This window comes from Crotalus tigris, unplaced genomic scaffold (assembly GCF_016545835.1).
Source record: "Crotalus tigris isolate CLP2741 ecotype Arizona unplaced genomic scaffold, ASM1654583v1 scf7180000023617.9722795, whole genome shotgun sequence".
NCBI lineage: Eukaryota > Metazoa > Chordata > Lepidosauria > Squamata > Viperidae > Crotalus > Crotalus tigris.
In genome coordinates, this window is record NW_024100081.1 from 4,914,203 (window position 1) to 4,932,787 (window position 18,585).

Below are 18,585 nucleotides of genomic sequence, written 5' to 3' on the forward strand. Positions count from 1 at the left end.
GTGGCTGCATTTCTGCACTGTTCATGGAAGTAACCTCAAATAATGTACCCAAAAGTGAAACCAGTTGTTTGTACCTAAGGGCTACACAAATTTATTTGACAGATTCTCCAAACAAAGCAAAATAATCAAGTCTTCTTTGCAGAAACGTTTGGGAAATTTATTAAGGCATAGCAAATATCAGAACAAAATTCATATACGTTACAATACTGTATGAGATGTAACTGAGATAATAATAATAATAGTAGTAGTAAAGTTGAAAGGGACTTTGGAGGTCATCTAGTCCAACCCGCTGCTCAGGCAGGAAACTCTACACCATTTCGGACAAATGGCTGTCCAGTCTCTTCTTAAAAACTTCCAGTGTTGGAGCATTTACTGCTTCTGGAAGCAGGCTGTTCCACTGATTAATTGTTCTCACTGTCAGGAAGTTTCTCCTTAGTTAATAAAAAATGTGGCACCCAAGCAAAATGGAGCCTGATATTAAACAGTAATGTTAACTATTATCAGGCTTCAGTCAGTCAGTCAGTGATAGATATTTATATCATCAAACAATGGAAGCTAGCCCAAAGCAAAGGTAAGGCAGAGTAGGAAATGCGGGCTGATCTTCAGCTGTAACGTGATTGTAAATGGAATCTGTTTCATTCTTAGACTGATCATTTGCCCAAACGAATAGGGAAGGGCAAAGGAGTAGGGACTCCTCTATATTCAACTGCCCCACATTTTATCTTTGGCCAGCTCCCAAATGTTTATTGTTTACCTATGGTTTATATATTTTTTTCATATATTATGTGGCAAGAAGTCTTGCTTTAGAAATTCTTAGTGGTTGCAGGCTTAGGAAAATGTCAGATTACATTCTCATTATTATTGCCACTTTGCTTTTTGGTATTTTACAAGTTTGCTTATTTTCACAACCTTATAAGGCAGTTCTTTTATCTTCTTCTATTATAAGGACCTCATGTTGTGTCTTTACAAGCCTTCTGATTGATTCCTTGTTATAGCCATAAAGGTCTTCTGCTGATTGATTTTTGTCCATGGGCTGGTTCAGGACGCTTTGGTGTAGATTTAGGTATCATTCACTCTTATACAGTTCTCTCTAGTTTTCAGCCTTTTGTCAACTACTTTGTGACTACCTCAGACATTTCTACTAATTCCTCATTTATATTCTAAGTGGCTTGTGCAATTCAAGCCTTTTGCAATGGCTAGTGCACACAATTGATATCAATACATGTAAGCATATGAGCGTGCATACATTTGGAAAATTGTCTTTAATTGTCTTTATTTGAAAGCAAATTGATATGTTTTTCAGTGAATATAGTGGGGAGTCTTTACAAAGGCCTGCCTATGGTCCCGCTAGTCATCCTTCGTCGTCATCTTCAGCATCTTCCTCCTCTTCTGCATTTCGTCACGTAGTGCCATCTAGACAAATAGTGGAAAGACAACCGCGAATGCTTGACTTCAGAGTGGAATACAGAGATCGAAATGTGGATGTGGTGCTTGAAGACAGTTCTACAGTTGGTAAGAAACTACTGAGTTAAAAAAACAAACACAAGACCAAACTAAGTACCAAATTTAACTGTAATACAAATACGTGTAAGAGCTGAAATTGGCAGGGTGAACTGATTTGTAAAGACACAACAGGTGCATTCCAATCTCAAGCTTGGGAAAAGCAGGGCCAAAAGTCCATTGACTTGAAAGGGCAGGGGGAAAAGTTTTAAAATTTTACACTGAGGCTGACCTCTGTGTGTTCTGTAGTACCCAGGTGTTTGTATACATGACTCATTCATTTTCTGCAGGGAAACAATTTATCTAGCTTTCTGTTGGTGGTGGTGATGGTTTTTATGCTTTTCATTGTTTTTAGTGTTTTATTGCTGTCTGTGAGCTGTCCAGGGTTATGTTAAAAGGATGGGCAGTTATATAAATCTTTTAAATAAATGAATAGCTCTGAAGCTTTTTCTTTTTGTTATCTAATTTCTGAAAGAGTAGAGATTTATAGCTATAAGTGACCTGAAGTCTGATGTATCCTTTCTTTGAAGGATAGGGTAGAGAAGAGACATATAAAAACACTTGTAAAGTTAATGTTAATCTTGGGAAACAAGGACCGGTAGAAAACATGGTTGGATTCTTTAAGTATTTGAATTAATAATTGTATGAGGGCGAAAATATGATCAAAGATACCAGAATCCATGTTAATACACTGTATAATATCTCTTTTATACCACGTTAGACTCACAGAGCTTGTATGCTTTTGAATTCAGCTTAAAGATTACAAAATGTTGTGCTTGAAGTGAGGCCAGAATTAAGAGAAATATCACTGTGACAGAAAAAAAAGGGAATTCTGCCCTCATTATAAAGTCATCTTGGAGTCATTGATTTACAAAATACAGTGATTTCTTTTATGCTGTAAACTGTACCATGCTGGAATTAGTGATATGTATTGCAGCAACTAGTTTTCCTATCTACTAATCCCATATTACTTATATATTATTTTGCTTCCTTGAGCAAAGAAAGAAGATGAAAGTTTATTACAATGGTACCTTGGTACCCAGCTGCTTTGAAACTCATTGAATTTGGTACTCAATGTATTTTGACATGAAAATTTTGTCCCAGTACTCATCATTTGTTTGGTACTCAACACACAAGCTAGAACTTGTCAGTGTTGGCTGCCTTATGACTCACTTATATTATTTCTTATGGGAAATTTTTTTTGATATGCATTGTTTTTGGTACTCGTTGTGCCTCCCAGAACCAATTAACAATGAGTACCAAGGTACCACTGTATTTGTTTAAAACAGTTTTTGTCCATTCTATATGATTATTGATATCAAACAAATGTTTCCTTTGAAAATAAGTATTTGTTTAGTTTATTTATATTTCACATTTCTGAAGAACCCATCTCTCTCAAAGAGGGACTTTGGATAGTGTATTTAGTTTAAAAATTAAATATAAAAATCATAGGCATATTGTATCAAGTGTTTGTCCAGAACGCTTTTTTTTAAAGCATGTAATATATAATCAAAGAGCGCCACCTAGTGGCAAATATATGTTTTATTTGCTAAGCAAGTACTTGTTTGGCTATTTATTTCATATCCATTATTATGCTCAATTCTTCACTAGGTTGTGTCTTGCTTTGAGATTGGTTGAAATCCAGGTTTTCAGTCTCATTTTTGAGTTTGCACAGCTCCAAATGAAAAAATGATATAAATGTTTTTAAGATCACTTCAGCTAATAGATTAATAAAATGCTCATTTTTAATCAGCAGGGGCCTTTTATATTTTGAGACAATTTTTTTATACAAGTTGTGATTTATTTTCTAGAAGTAGCAGGATTTAAGAGACATTTGTGTTGACATGAATGAGAGGATGAAATATGATGCCTTTTGAAGTATATGTATCATGTCAACAAAGTATGCATTTTTCTTTCTAAAAAAAGTTTTCCAGGGAACTGTAAGGAAATATTGGTATCTATAGAGATTTTGCTCATAACTCTGTATTTATCTGAAGTAGTTTTCCATATGTGCAAATATAGTATGAAGAGAATATATATATATATGAACATTAGTCACAGTATCTCTGGGGTTAAGCAGGTTATGTTTATTTATTTATTTAGAAAATTTATATTGCCACCTATTCTCACATGGCAACTCAAGATGGCTTACAGGACATACAAACACAATATAAAAAAAAATAAAAAAAATAAAATAATAACCCCACCACCCTGGCAAAAACATACAGTACATTCATATCAGCCACGTCTTCAGGGCCTTCTGAAAGAGTGTCAGAGTTGGGATCAGTCTAATTTCCAGAGGGATGATTTTCCAGAGGGAGGGACCCACCACGGAGAAGGCCGGGACCCGAAACATTCCTTGCCTGCCCTCTGATTAAGAGACAAGGAATGTTGATTTAAATGAAAAAATAAATTTCTATATTTTGAGATAAGGGTAAAAAAATCCACCAGACTGTATTCTGTTTTGATTTCCTAAGTTTTACTTTTTACTAAACTAAGACCATACTTTCATTAGTGTTTCAGTGGTACTTTAATCCCTTCCATTTGTCTCTTGCTCAGGGTCAATTCACACATTATACAGAAGCAAAGTTGGGTTTTCCGTTAACTATGCATGCAATAAAACTGCTGTTAGGCATCATATTAACCTATTTTTAAAAATTTTTTATAAGTATTTGATATATTCAAGTCTGTCCTTTTAATAGCAAATTTAACATCTTCACATTCTTGCAAAAGCAGCTGTGGGTTACGTGCATAAATGTTTCAGAGTCAGATATTACCTTTTTTCCCTCCTAGTGATGCAATTGCATAAAATGCCCACCAGATGGAAGGAACATATATCATATGAATAGAGAAATAATTAAAATCATCCAGAACTTGGATGACATCGGCTTTGTGGAACATGAGACTAATGTTTTGCATTTGATCATACTATATTCGCTATTGAGCAACAGTTGTAAAATGTTGCTCAGTGGGATAATTCAAGTGCTTGAAAGGGCTTTGAATAAAATAACAAGTTGTCTGTGGAGCTTAGAATCAAAACAGTAATTTTGATCTGGAAAAGAAATACAAAGTTTTTTTAAGGAAAGAATTCTACTCTAATTTAGTCTTTAGCTCTGTTAATAACAATCATAACAGTTAATTAACATTCTCTGTGAGTGATATTGAGGACCACGTTTTAGTGATGGAACAGAATGCATTTATGTAAAAGAGCCAAGAGTTGGTCTTCAAACTTTTGAAGTAGCAGCCATGGGAAAGAAGGAATACCATTGTAGAATATGCCCAGCTGAAAAAGCATTTGGTAGCTGTTAGCTAAGATGGTAAATGAGTAGTCACATTATGTGTAAATTTTAAACATTTCGAACAATTTAGAAAGGTTTTTAGAGCCCAAAGCATATAACATAGAAAGTAAAATTCTACTGCAAATTATATATCCTAAACATATCAAAAGATCCATTTGTTTAATTTAGAAATGAAATGTGAATTCCTTTAATCCATTTTATATAACAATATCAAAATTCAATAGCATTTCAAGTAAAACCTATTATTATTTTGCATTTCTCTCTTTTATGTACTAAACATTTTTCAGTGTTTCATTTTTAAGGCTACTATATATGAGTTTGTGAGTTTATACTTAAACACATATGTTTAAAAAACCTTGATTGAATAATGTTTGGAATTCTTAGATATTATTTTGCCTATGCTTTATAAAGATAAATCAGAAAAAGCAGAAATGTTTTTTGATGATTCTCCTTTGTGTTTTTTTCCAGGAGAGATCAAACATATTTTAGAAAATGAGCTGCAGATTCCTGCATCAAAAATGTTGCTAAAAGGCTGGAAGACTGGAGATGTAGATGATAGTGTAAGTTTTTATATTTTTGCCAATTAGTGCTGATATGTCAGAAATGTCTAAAATATTCTGGATTTAATGGCATAATTGCTTGTACAAGGAAGGAACGATATTTACAATATTTACGAAGGATAGCACTTAACTTTGACAATAGTCAACTTGGACAATATGCAGGGCAGTATATTCTATTCCTTCAGTGTAAGTTTTCTCTTTTAATATTCTGTATCTGAAGATTCCCAGTAAGAATGACATGGCACCTTCTGGTGGTCACACAGACAAGATATACAGTAGTCCCTGACTTACGGCCACAATTGAGCCCAAAATTTATGTTGCTAAGTGAGAAATTTGTTATGTGAGTTAAGTGCCCTATTTTATGACCTTTCTTGCCACAGTTATTAAGTGAATCATTGCAGTTGTTAAGTTAATAACATTGTTGTTAAGCGAATCTGGTTTACCCATTGACTTTGCTGGTCAAAAAGTCGCAAAAGATAATCACACGATCCTGGGACTCTGCAACTCTCATAAATGTGAGTCAGCCGCCAAGCATCTAAATTTCAATCACGTGACCATGAAATGCTGCAATGGCCATAAGTGTGAAAAATAGTCATAAGTTACTTTTTTCAGTGATGTAACTCTGAATGGTCACTAAATGAACTGTTGTAAGTTGAGGACTACCTGTACACTGTGTAAAAACAGAGAATTCCCCACCTCCACCCTAGTGGAGAGGGATAGAAATCATGTAAAACCTTGATCATGGGGCCATGGCATGATACATCATCTGTATCTCTCTGCTCTTGGAGTTTAAGGGAAGGTGGACTGTGTGTGTGTATATATATAATTCTGATAGCACTTCTTTTAATGTACTATCAGTGATTAAGAAAAGTTTATAGGAAACAGATCTTTTCAATTGTCCTCTTACAACTTTCTTTAGTTCCTGTTCCAAGTAGCAATAAAAAGATTTCTCTATCTCATTATAAATATTTTTTATTTACCCCATTGTTTATATGATATTTCTTTATTTATTGACAGTACATAAGCTGCCACCATCTCGATGACTTTGGGTTGTGTATGATATGAAACAAAAGTAATAATTAAATCCAAACCAATATTAAAACAAGATGAACCACAAAAGAAAAACAAAAATAAAACCTATGATAAAATCCAAGATGGGTATTCATAATCTGCCATCTGGAACCGAAAGCACATTAACTAGCTATTAATCAGCTGTTTATGAAAGGTAGCATAGTGGGGGGCTGCACATATTTCTGTGAGAAGAATATTAAAGAAATAGGACAGAAGTCATCAAAGCCAGCTGGATCCAGGAATGGTTTCCTCAAGAAAGGGCATATAAGCACCTCATTCAAAGCAGGAAGCCTCAAAGAAACATTCATGACCGTCTCGATCCACCCATTGGTGTCCCATCTAGCTGCCTGAAATAGTCAGGAAGACATGGATCCAGGGCACAGGTGGCAGGAAAGTCTTTACACTTCCTTGGGTTCTGCAAGCTACAAAGAAGCCCAGGTCATATCACAAGACAGAACCCTTCTTTATCATCATAGGCTTTGCCAACTGATACCCATTCATAAGTAACTCAGTCACAACAGCCATGAAATGGCATTCTGCCCATCTCCTGAATGGCATTTCCCAACTATATTCTAAATTGAAACATGCCTTTTTAACACTTTGTGTGTAACTGAGTGTTCCTGGTGGTTTTCTGAGAATCCCACCTTTCCTTTGAAGAAAAGCTGGGCTTGTAGCATGCCCATTTTTAAAATAATCATTAAATAACAATGAGAGTCAGTTTGCTGGCCTAGAAATCAGGAGACTGTTGAGTTCTACTCGCTCCTTAGGCATGAAAACCAGCTGGGTGATTTGGAGCCATCCTCCTCCCTCAGCCCGACTCCCTTCACTTCACTTTACTTCACGGGGTTGTTGTTGTGGGGAAAATAGGAGGAGGAGGGAGTGTTGATAAGTTTGCCGCCTTGAGTTATATATGAGAAAAAAGGCAGGGATAAAAACCTAAAATAATGAAGATTGTGTTGCAGGCAGATTGTCTTGGTCCTGGTAATATAACAGTCAAGATTTATCTTTATCAGTGTATCATTTACTGAAATAAATTGATGTATTCAATTGGAAACTGAATGGCAATTTATTATCAGTGCAGTTACATTCCACAATGAGATAGTAGTTGGGGGGGAAACTTGATTATCTCTGAAGTGCCTTTGAATTTATGATTCATAAATCATGCATGAAGGTGCAGCATCACTATATATCTCCACCAGTTACATGCAAGGTACAATTAATTTGCTGTATAAAAGGATGGCGGAGCAGACATATTTATATGTGGAAGATTTTGGGTTCAGTCTTTGGGATCTCCAGATAAAACGTGAAACATCTCTAACACTGGAATTGTTGTCAGAGATCTGTGATCTGGATAGGCATAACAGACTTTTGACCCAAGGGCCACATAGTCCTCAGATACCTAAGGTGACAGTTTCCCATTGAGTGAACAGAGTAGGTGGGTTTGCATGATCATCTGCAGACGTGGCAAATGGCAAAATTGGTCTTGCGGTGGAAACTGCACACCTTTAGTTTCTGCATTGTGACACTGTATGGAAGTTCATAAAGGGTGGAGCTTGTGTCACAATACATATTTTCTGTTTTTGATAAAATCAGAACTTGGTGTAGAAGCCCTTGAGGATTCAGAGGGGTAATATTCATGTAGAGCTTTACAAATCAAGCCAAAAACCTGGAAAATTACAGGGATTCCTCAATTTACAACTAACCATTTAATGATCACTCAAAATTACAGTGGCCTCAGAAAGGGTGCTTTTGTTGAATATTTTAACTCTGTTCCTGCAACTCAGCAAAGGATTTCCCCACCCTGTGGACAAAGGGGACGGGAAATCTTTTTTGGGTTGCAGGAATGGAGCTAAAACATTCTGGACTTTAACTCTGTTCCTGCAGCCCAACAAAGGATTTCCTGCCATGGTCTCTCTCCAGGCCTTCCTAACTCTGCCCTCCCTCTGTCTGAGCCAATGCAGCCCCATCCAGTACTATAGATGGGAAGGTCCCAGATCAAGAAAGCCAAAGCCACTTGGTTTTACCAGGAGTTATGGTATACAAGAATGTTTTTGAAGGATGAGGGGAAGAGATGCTTCCTAGGAAATGATCAGACAAGAGAGGAAGGAGCCTCTGTTGTAGTGGATTAACATTCAGAGAAAGAAATTTAGAAAGGTCTTGCCCTAATTAATCTGATGGTTAAATATGGTGGTGGGAGAGTTGTACCTTCAGACTTGCAAGATATTCTCCCCCACTCCCAGGGGTGAGGCAGACCCCCACTTTCCTGGCCTTCCAAAAAGGAGTTAACACACGTCTCTGTAGCTTTGCCTGGGGAGCTCAAAGAAGCACACAGCTGTGGGGCTGGTTGGGCCATGAGAGCCCCCCCTCGCCTTTTTAATTAACAGGTCTTAATTATTCTTGCCTCCTTCTAAAAATTTAATTGTGAAATCTTAATTCCAACGTCTTAATTTTTATATACTGTTTTTAGATTTTGATGGGTTTTTTTTCTGTACACTGCCCAGAGTTCCTCTTTGAGGAGATGGGCAGTTCAGAAATGTGAAAAACAAACAAATAAGATTCTGTTAATGTAGCCTCACAATAAAATAGAATTAGCTCACCTAGTCGTGTTTCCTGTCTGGTTTACTTGGAAGGGTTGATACTAAGATTCTGTTGATGACCGTTGTTCCCCATCCAGATACTCAAACCTCCAGGCCTTAAGATAGATCAACAGGATCACTTAGATGCTGGTATCAAAGACCAGAATGAATCATTGTGAATATTTTTATATTACAAGCGCCATCCAGTCTCACCAGAACATACATAATAGGCCTAATATGCACAAGATGTGTTTGGGCTTTCTCTACTGAAAAAGAAGGCAATGGAGATCAGTCCTCCCAGGTTAAAAATGTATCAATGATTTTTTTAGAAAATAAGACAAGTCTGGCATGCTACTTTTTCATATTGCAGAAACATCACGATTCATTGAAGATTAAACATGTACAATATTAATTAGCTTCATGACTGTAAGAATTTTCACTATAAAGAAGGGCTGCTGTGTTTCTTCAGAAATTAATATGGATATTAGCGATAGAAAAAAAGCTTGTTGATTTCTTTAGTAATAGAAGAAAGCTTGTTGACTGGCAGCAGTTTAAATTGTACCTTATGTGTAACATGCAGTTATATTGCAATGGAACCCACTAAGGGCCAGACTGAATAAAATGCTTAAATATTACCAATCATTACTCCCAATGGGATTTTTTTTTATGGAAGAAAGATTTTCGTCAGGAGACTAATAAGGTTCCTGTTGTGCTTGTTATTAATTGTTCCTTGTGTTTTTTTAACTCACAGAATTGTGGCTGCTAGTGACATGTATAATTTTATATCAGTTTGGCTTTCGGATACAGACACCAAATAGAAACATTTTGACACTTCTAAATTCTAAATATTTTTTTTTTCTGCAGACTATTCTAAAAACTCTACACTTGCCCAAAAACAACAACCTGTATGTCCTAACACCCGACTTGCCACCACCGTCTTCATCAAGTTTGCCAGGGTAAGTCACAAACAAATTTGAATGTAACCTAAAAGGATTCATGTTAATAGTATATTTGAGAGTATCCAAACTCTATGCATTTTAGCAGCTTTAAACATTTGTTCCAGGAGGAACTAATATTTGGATGGTATAAATTGATGGAGAGGTAGTTTCTAGTAGAGATGATAACCCTGCTTTAGAACAGGAGATTTATTAAATAATTGTATGGTCTCTTCTAGCCTTTTCATGATGCATTTTCTAAACTGGTTGGGCTAAGGATTCCTACTTTGTTTTACAAATAAAATAAAGAGCATAAACCATGCAGAAACGATTGCATATTCCAAATAATTTCAACAGAACCAGCAGTTTTTTCTAGTTATGTTTTGCTTTCATAACTTCTCCAGTTGCATTTAACAAAGCATGATTATTGAAATTTGCAATAATAAAAATCCTTGTTTTAGAAAATTTGTGTACAAGATGAAATACAGTTTTGAGTAAACTGCAGCGCAGTTATACTATATATGCACTGAAAACTTACATTGCTGGCATTTGGATTAAAAGGCTAGAACTAGAAACTTTGTGTGAAAATCAACTTTAAAAATACAGTCTGGAACACTGGAAATGGTTAAGAAGAATTTCTTCATAGAAAGTAGTAGATGTGAGTTTTCAATTTAAAAAGAAATCTATAGAACTTGAGTGATTAAGAACATTTAATGAATTTTAAGATCACATGAAATGAGGTTGTGCATGTAGCCAGTTCTCATTTGTATGAAGGACAGAGAATTGTGAGAATTTTGAAGCTAAATTGGAAAGAGGTGTGGATGCAAAGCAAAGAGAGACAACTTGATTAGATGGCATAAACTAAAGACAGCATAACATTTACTCAAACTATAATATTATTCGGCCTACTGATCAATTGTTTTAGCAATATACCATGGCACAAAACTGTTTTCAAATTCAAAGTAAAGTGAAAGCAAAGGATTTAAAATACGTTTTTTTTTTTTGCACTGGATTATCGTATGAGCAGTTTGATAAGGTGAATATGTGACAGTTGGAGACTTTTTCATATGGTTATTTACATGCATTTTGGCTGATGCTGTTATTTTTTGATAAATTAACTTTCTTTACTGGATTTTTTTTTGTCATTCTTGAACAATTGTATGTCCTGGTGGATAATGAGTTACTTTCAAAATTAAAAAGAACTGCTTTTGAAATGAAAGCATAGTTTTACATATTGTAGAGGTTAGGGTATCCCAGCAGTTGAGAAAATATAGAATTTGGGTTTATTTCCTCTTAGGTGGGAAAAACTTACATAAATCCAGCTCAGTTCTTCTAAATTTATATATTTAATTTATCAAATTTAGAAAGCCACCCATCTCACAAGAGAAGTGACTATGAATTAGTCCCTCTGAATAGTTTAGCATTCAAGATACAAAGTAAACAAAAGCTTTCTGAGTGATTGCTGTTTTAAACTAATTTGCTATTGCTTGCTGCATTAGCTACAACAAACATTACATTTACATAGTGACTTCATATTTTGTTTTAGTGTAAATAAACTGTAATTACAGCAAATTTGGATGACTATTGACATGAGCTTGTATAAATCTGAATGTTTGCGATAGAAATGTTAATTATTATGTTTCATGATATTTTGTTAAAATGTAGATGTTTGGTAAGAAAAATGAATTGATATGATGAATAATGATATTTTTCAGCTGAAATTCATGAAGAGGCTCTCTGTGGCATTAAACTGGAACAATAATGTAATATATACTAATTGCCTTAGATTAAAATCCATTGAACTCAAGAGAATTCTGTCTCTCTCTCCCTCTCTCTCTCTCTCTCTCACACACACACACTTGTATTGCACTAAATATTAATTTAAGAAATAGCTGGATAATAGCTAGATAAAATACTTTTATTTGAGAAGCCAGCTGTGGATAGGAAAGAAACTGTTTTCATCATATGTAGTTCTTTATGCTATTTTTCATATAATTTCAGAAGAACTCTTAATAAACAGCTTATTTTTTTAGGAAGAAAAGATAGGGTACTAGGTTTGCTAATTGTACTAAATTATTGCTATAAGAGATGATGGAAAAGATACTTTCATACAGAGAGGAAAGAAGGAAACAATTCTTCTACTCTTTTAATTCTCCAGAGGTCAGATGATTTCATATGGAATTCAATGGGTTTTTTTTTTTAAGTAAGCCGCAGAGAAACATATTGAAATAATCACTTCTAGCAATTGTGCTAGATTCTCTATTTCTTGCCCACAAAGATAATCTCATACAATATCAACACAGAGGAAGGAGTGTTTTAATAGAAGAGTAAGCTTTGTTTTTTGGATAAGAATGTAAGTTAGATCTAAATTGCTAGTGACATTAATAGATGCACAGCTAAATATTTTCCATTATTTTGGGTATGGGTGGGAATGAGCTTGAAAAAAACTAGTCACAGAAGCTAAAATTCTGCAGCTCAAAATATGGTTTTCTTGCTAAATTTCAGCTCAATATCTGAAGATTTTTAATGGTTGTAAAATGCAAGTAGAAAGATCAGAAAATATATTTTTATTGGAGCAGAGGTAATGAAGGAAATAATTATTCCTTCTCATTTTTCTATGGATACTATTTGTATAAGAAAATCCATGTATGTGAACTGTATTTATATAATTAATGCTATATTTGTTCTGGCCCTTAACATACCTTTTTCAGAAAGTCTGTTGGCATTAATTAGCTGTTTGAGAAACTGAATGTCGAATGCGTTTGTATCAAGCTATGTATCAGTGAGGGATGTTTTAGATTTCTGACATCTTTAGTACCTTATTTTTGTAAAAAACAAAACAAAACTATCCAGCAAAGTTAAACATACGTAAGTTTAAACTTGAGACATATAGTAGAGTAAGTAAAACAATTGATTCCAATGATTGGAACAAATAGGATTCTTCTATATGATTTTGCACGATTAGTTATTTCACAATTAGCAGTTCTGATAGTGAAAAAAGATGAGAGATAGGAAAGACATATGTACTTTGCACATATAGTCATTTCCCATGCCCATATAAAGAAGATTTTTCCAGTGCTATATGCACGGTTCCCAACCCCATGCTTAAAACTATGCAGAAAAACTAGATGTGAGATTTAGCCCTGAAGATAATAGATGGAATACTGTCCAACCGAAAAATCTTACTGAAATTAACTTCAGTAAGTTTCAGTACAATACTAATAGCTAAGTGTTTTTAAATGTTTAGTGCTTCAATAGAAAAAAGTGGTTAAAATAAGTTATTTAATAAATAGAATTTTACCGAAAGTGTTTCTTAATGTATAATTGCACATATATGTGTGTGTGTGTATGTGTATGTATAGTGCAAGCGTGTGTGTCTGTATCTGTATCTGTTTCACCATTATGTATATGTATCCATTGTCAGCTGTGATTATTCTCAAGATTATACATGCTAAAAATGTTCTAAATACTTGATATTAATATTCAGTGAACTCTGGTTAAGAATTATCTGATTTAATGAGTTGTTTTATTGGAGTCATATTAATATTTCATTGGACAATGTACTTCTAATGTAGAATTTTTTTTCAAGTAAATTAGAGTCTAATCTAATTTGCTATGTCTTCTAATGAGAGTAATGTGTATTAATATAACTGTAAAGAACCAATTGTTTTCTCTATTATGTTACCAGAATTTATGTTGCAGACTGTGAACTTTAAATATATATTGCTGACTAAACCATTTTATATCACATTTAGGCAGCAATCTTATGGACAATGATTTCTGAGTACATTCAAATGAGGACAATGCAATTTACTTCCATGTATAGAATTGTGTTGCCTGAGATTCCCCTACACCTATTTCAAACAACTTGAGTGTGCAATAAAACTAAAATAATCTGAAATCAAATACAGTGAAGGAAAAATCATTTGATCCCCTGCTGATTTTGTACGTTTGCCCACTGACAAAGAAATGATCAGTCTATGTTTTTAATGATAGGTTTATTTTAATAGTGAGAGATAGAATAACAAAAAAACTCAGAAAAACACATTTCAAAAAAGTTATAAATTGAATTTCATTTAATGAGTGAAATAAGTATTTGATCCCCTATCAGTCAGCAAGATTTCTGGCTCCCAGATCTCTTTTATACAAGTAACAAGCTAAGATTAGGAGCACTCTCTTAAAGGGAGTGCTCCTAATCTCAGCTTGTTACCTGTATAAAAGACACCTGTCCACAGAAGCAATCAATCAATCAGATTCCAAACTCTCCGCCATGGCCAAGACCAAAGAGCTGTCAAGAATGTCAGGGACAAGATTGTAGACCTACACAAGGCTGGAATAGGCTACAAGACTATTGTCAAGGAGCTTGGTGAGAAGGTGACAACAGTTGGTGCAATTATTCACAAATGGAAGAAACACAAAATAACTGTCAGTCTCCCTCGGTCTGATGCTCCATGCAAGATCTCACCTCGTGGAGTTTCAATGATCATGAGAACAGTGAGGAATCAGCCCAGAACCACATGGGAGGATCTTGTCAATGATCTCAAGACAGCTGGGACTACAGTCATTAAGAAAACAATTGGTAACACACTATGCCGTGAAGGACTGAAATCCTGCAGTGCCCGCAAGGTGCCCCTGCTCAAGAAAGCACTTGCATAGGCCCATCTGAAGTTTGCCAATGAACAACTGAATGATTCAGAGGAGAACTGGGTGCAAATGTTGGGGGTCAGATGAGACCAAAATTGAGCTCTTTGGCATCAACTCAACTCACTGTGTTTGGAGGAGGAGGAATGCTATCTATGACCCCAAGAACACCATCCCCACCATCAAATATGGAGATGAAAAAATTATGCTTTGGGAGTGTTTTTCTGTTAAGGGGACAGGACAACTTCACCGCATCAAAGGGACGATGGAGGGGGCCATGTACCATCAAATTTTGGGTGAGAACTTCCTTCTCTCAGCCAGGGCATTGAAAATGGGTCGTGGATGGGTATTCCAGCATGGCAATGACCTAAAACACACGGCAAAGGCTACAAAGAAGTGGCTCAAGAAGAAGTACATTAAGGTACTGGAAGGGCCTAGCCAGTCTCCAGACCTTAACCCCATAGAATATCTGTGGAGGGAGCTGAGGGTTCAAGTTGCCAAACGTCAGTGTCGAAACCTTAATGATTTGGAGAGGATCTGCAAAGAGGAATGGGACAAAATCCCTCCTGAGATGTGTGCAAACCTGGTAGCCAACTACAAGAAACGTCTGACCTTTGTGATTGCCAACAAGGGTTTTGCACTAAGTACTAAGTCATGTTTTGCGAAGGGGTCAAATACATATTTCACTAAATAAGATGCAAATCAGTTTGTAACTTTATTGAAATCAGTTTTTCTGGATTTTGTTGTTGTTGTTGTTATTCTGTCTCTCACTGTTAAAATAAACCTACCATTAAAATTATAGATTGATCATTTCTTGTCTGTGGGCAAACATACAAAATCGATCAAATAATTTCCCCCCTCACTGTAATAGTGCATCATTCTTTGCCAGAAGAATGGAAATAACAGTTTATTAGAATTTGAGTAAAATGGCTCCCTGTAATCTTGACTGATTTTCTCTTCCATAACTTGAAAGAACTATGGAAAGTAATTTCACAAGGATCAGAGTTGTGTTGAAAGTAAAGTTGGATATATATGCTTTAAAACTTGATATTCTAAGCACAGCTTTGGAATCTTTGGTGTTCTCTCAGCTTGGTTATTTTCTGGCAGACATTTCATTACCATACTATGTAACATTATCATTCTAGAAGGGAGTGGAGTTAGCTCTTTTTTTATACGCTAGTGGCTTTCCCTATCACTTCTGTTTTATCAATAACAACAGTTTTCCCAGATGGTGCCTATATAAAATACATACATGATTTTTGTCTTTTTGTTCCTACTTAGCCCCTTCTTCTGTAGGTTGAGGGACCTCTGGAACAGCATGGAATTTAATGTGGGATGCTGAACTGATAAATTTAGATGAGTAATTCTGAACCTTTTGAGAGAACTGAAATACTTTCCACTCATTGGGGCTTTCTGATGTCTATTATTTTATTAGTCTGTATTTACCAAGATTAATAAATAGTTCAAATAAAGGACTGTTGATGTAATTATTTCTAACATTTATCCAAATCAAGAATGTTCAAGAATTGACTTATCTTCCTGTTTTTGGCATCATTTATGTTATCAAAAGTTGACATCTGAGGCTGTAATGTCCATAGTTAGAAAGAAAGGAATGAATGTTCCTACTATTTCTGAGAACTGAGGTTTTTTTATCATTTCTGATTTCTCCCAGATTACGTTGGAAAAATGAACAGTTGGTTGTAAACCTGAGTCAAATTCACTTGGTGTTTCCTGAGATAATCAGTGAATCCTAGAATTTTCCACATGTCTTACTGGCAACTACTTGGACAGCAGTTATGAACATTTACCCTGCTTAGCTGAAAAGCATAGCTGTCATGTGCATACACAAACCTGGCATATAAATACATAATTATCTGTGTATTTGTAAACACTATAAGCATCATCAAAGCTTTGACTTTGAACTTAATTTAAAGCCTAGAGGTCTCTTAAGATGTGAGTGTGTTGTGTGTGAGACAGATAGATACTGAGTGTGCATACAGTATTGCAATGATTGCAGTAAGAACTGTGTTGCGAAAATTGCAAAGAGTTGAAATATAGCCTCAGATACTCAACTACCTTAGAAGGAGTTAACAGGTCAGCTCCCTTGGTCATTCTCCAGTTGCTTCCTTGCCTTTAAGAGCAAAAAAGAAAACGATAACATTGTGCCTGGACCTGTCTCTGCAGAGTTTTAAGGTACTCCTGGGGTTTTACAGCTAAATGTAAAGCAAGTTAGAACATGTTCTGCTCCTGATATTCTTGTTTTTCTTTCAACCCTTTCAGTGCCCTGCAGGAATCATTAAATCAAAACTTCATGCTGATCGTCACCCATCGAGAAGTCCAGCGGGAGTACAACCTCAACTTCTCAGGAAGCAGTACCATCCAGGAGGTGAGCTCTTGTCTCGCAGCTGAAGAATAAATGTCGCTCATTATAACTAGTGTCAGCTTTGTTAAAGAGGGCTTATGTATTCAGGCTGCATACTTCCTTTCATGTTTCATTATTAGGTTTTTAGCTTTTAATTAAGTGGATGATGAAAGATTACTGTAGGTACATCAGATGGTGTCACCGACATATCACATTTGCATTAATTTTACCCCAAAGCGGTTGTGTGTTTGTGAGCATGCTGCCAAAGGTGAGGTAGGGCTATCGGATAGGGCTTCTTCTTCCTTTATTTAAAATTGTACACAGTTTTCTTACATTCTTAGGTATTTCTTGCAGCCATTGCATTGCTCCTTGTCACAATCTTGATTAGGAATGGGACTGCAGAAGAATGATTTCTGTTTAAAAACAATTTCATTGTCATTCTGTAAAACAGCCACCAAGGGGTGATGTTGCAAAGAAGAGTTCCTTGCTAATTTGTCCTGAAAGACAGAAGCACTTCCTAAAGTAGTAAATTGCCTTTAACTAAAAATTAAATATTGTCATAACCTTGTTGTATATCAAAAATTGAGCAATCAGATTTTTGAAGTATTTTTTTGCTTACTGATTCCAACCTATTTATATACATGAGGATTCCAATTGCGAGTGTTCCTTTTGAATCTTTTTTTCCTTTCATTATTGTATGAAAGATCTCCCTCTCCTCATTTAATACAGTCGCTGGCATCTCAAGAAGCCAGTGCATGTGTGAAATGATCTGTATTATGATCACTTTTTTTTTAATACTATCAATTCGTTTATTTATGTTGTTACAGTATTAGCAGCATGCTTCGTTCACGGAAGTAGCTCTGGAATGGAATAGCTAAAAGGATTATATGGTTTGGACATTAGCCTCTTTTCATTTGTTTTTATTTGAATTCATTTTAGTACCGATGATATTAAATCAATATAGCGCCTCCTTTGTATAATTTTTTGACTCTTACTAAGATTACTATGAAGAATATGAACCTATTGGCTAAAATATATTTTTGTATCTTATGTAGTTCTTTATATAAAAATCATTACATATGTACATACATGCATGCATGCATACATCTTGAAACCCCCCATATATATGTATATGTATGTATATGTACCTATGTATATCTATGGATTGTGTGTGTGTGTGTGTATACAGTTAATTGCAACATATAAACAGTAAACAGTAAACAATTACAGCTGCTTGTGATGTAGTTACAAACGTTTACTGCAATTGTTTTGCAAAAAATATGAAAATTTCAAATTTTGATGAAAATCAATTCTGTTACATATCAAATAGACATGATTGCCTATTTATCCAAGGCCCATAGAATTGTCTCCCATAAAATTGTCTCCCATTCCTAAATATAAAATGAAATTACTCAGCCCTTCAAGCTTTGAACTGGAATCTTATCCACTTTCAATAAATATATGTCATTAATTTCAGGGGCAACAGTTCTGGGTTGACTTGGTAGTACTGATAGGTTTTGCTTTATTACAAATTTTGTGAGTCAATATGGCTGAATTGCATTTCTGTACTTTTGCTCATTAGTTAAAGCTAAACAACAGTGTATCCTCCAGAAAATAGCACCATGATATTCAGAGTGGATC

General features: G+C 35.1%; 1 protein-coding gene across 2 annotated transcripts in view; it reads left to right on the top strand.

Annotated features, from left to right (window-relative positions):
* FAF1 (Fas associated factor 1) overlaps positions 1-18,585 on the top strand; it is a 190,910-nt gene that overhangs the window by 33,297 nt on the left and 139,028 nt on the right. For both annotated transcript variants that reach the window (XM_039320032.1, XM_039320031.1), the window contains exons 4-7: positions 1,304-1,512; positions 5,268-5,359; positions 9,871-9,962; positions 16,863-16,968. In XM_039320032.1, coding sequence (XP_039175966.1) covers positions 1,304-1,512; positions 5,268-5,359; positions 9,871-9,962; positions 16,863-16,968 — 499 coding nt within the window. The remainder of the gene's footprint in view (positions 1-1,303; positions 1,513-5,267; positions 5,360-9,870; positions 9,963-16,862; positions 16,969-18,585) is intronic.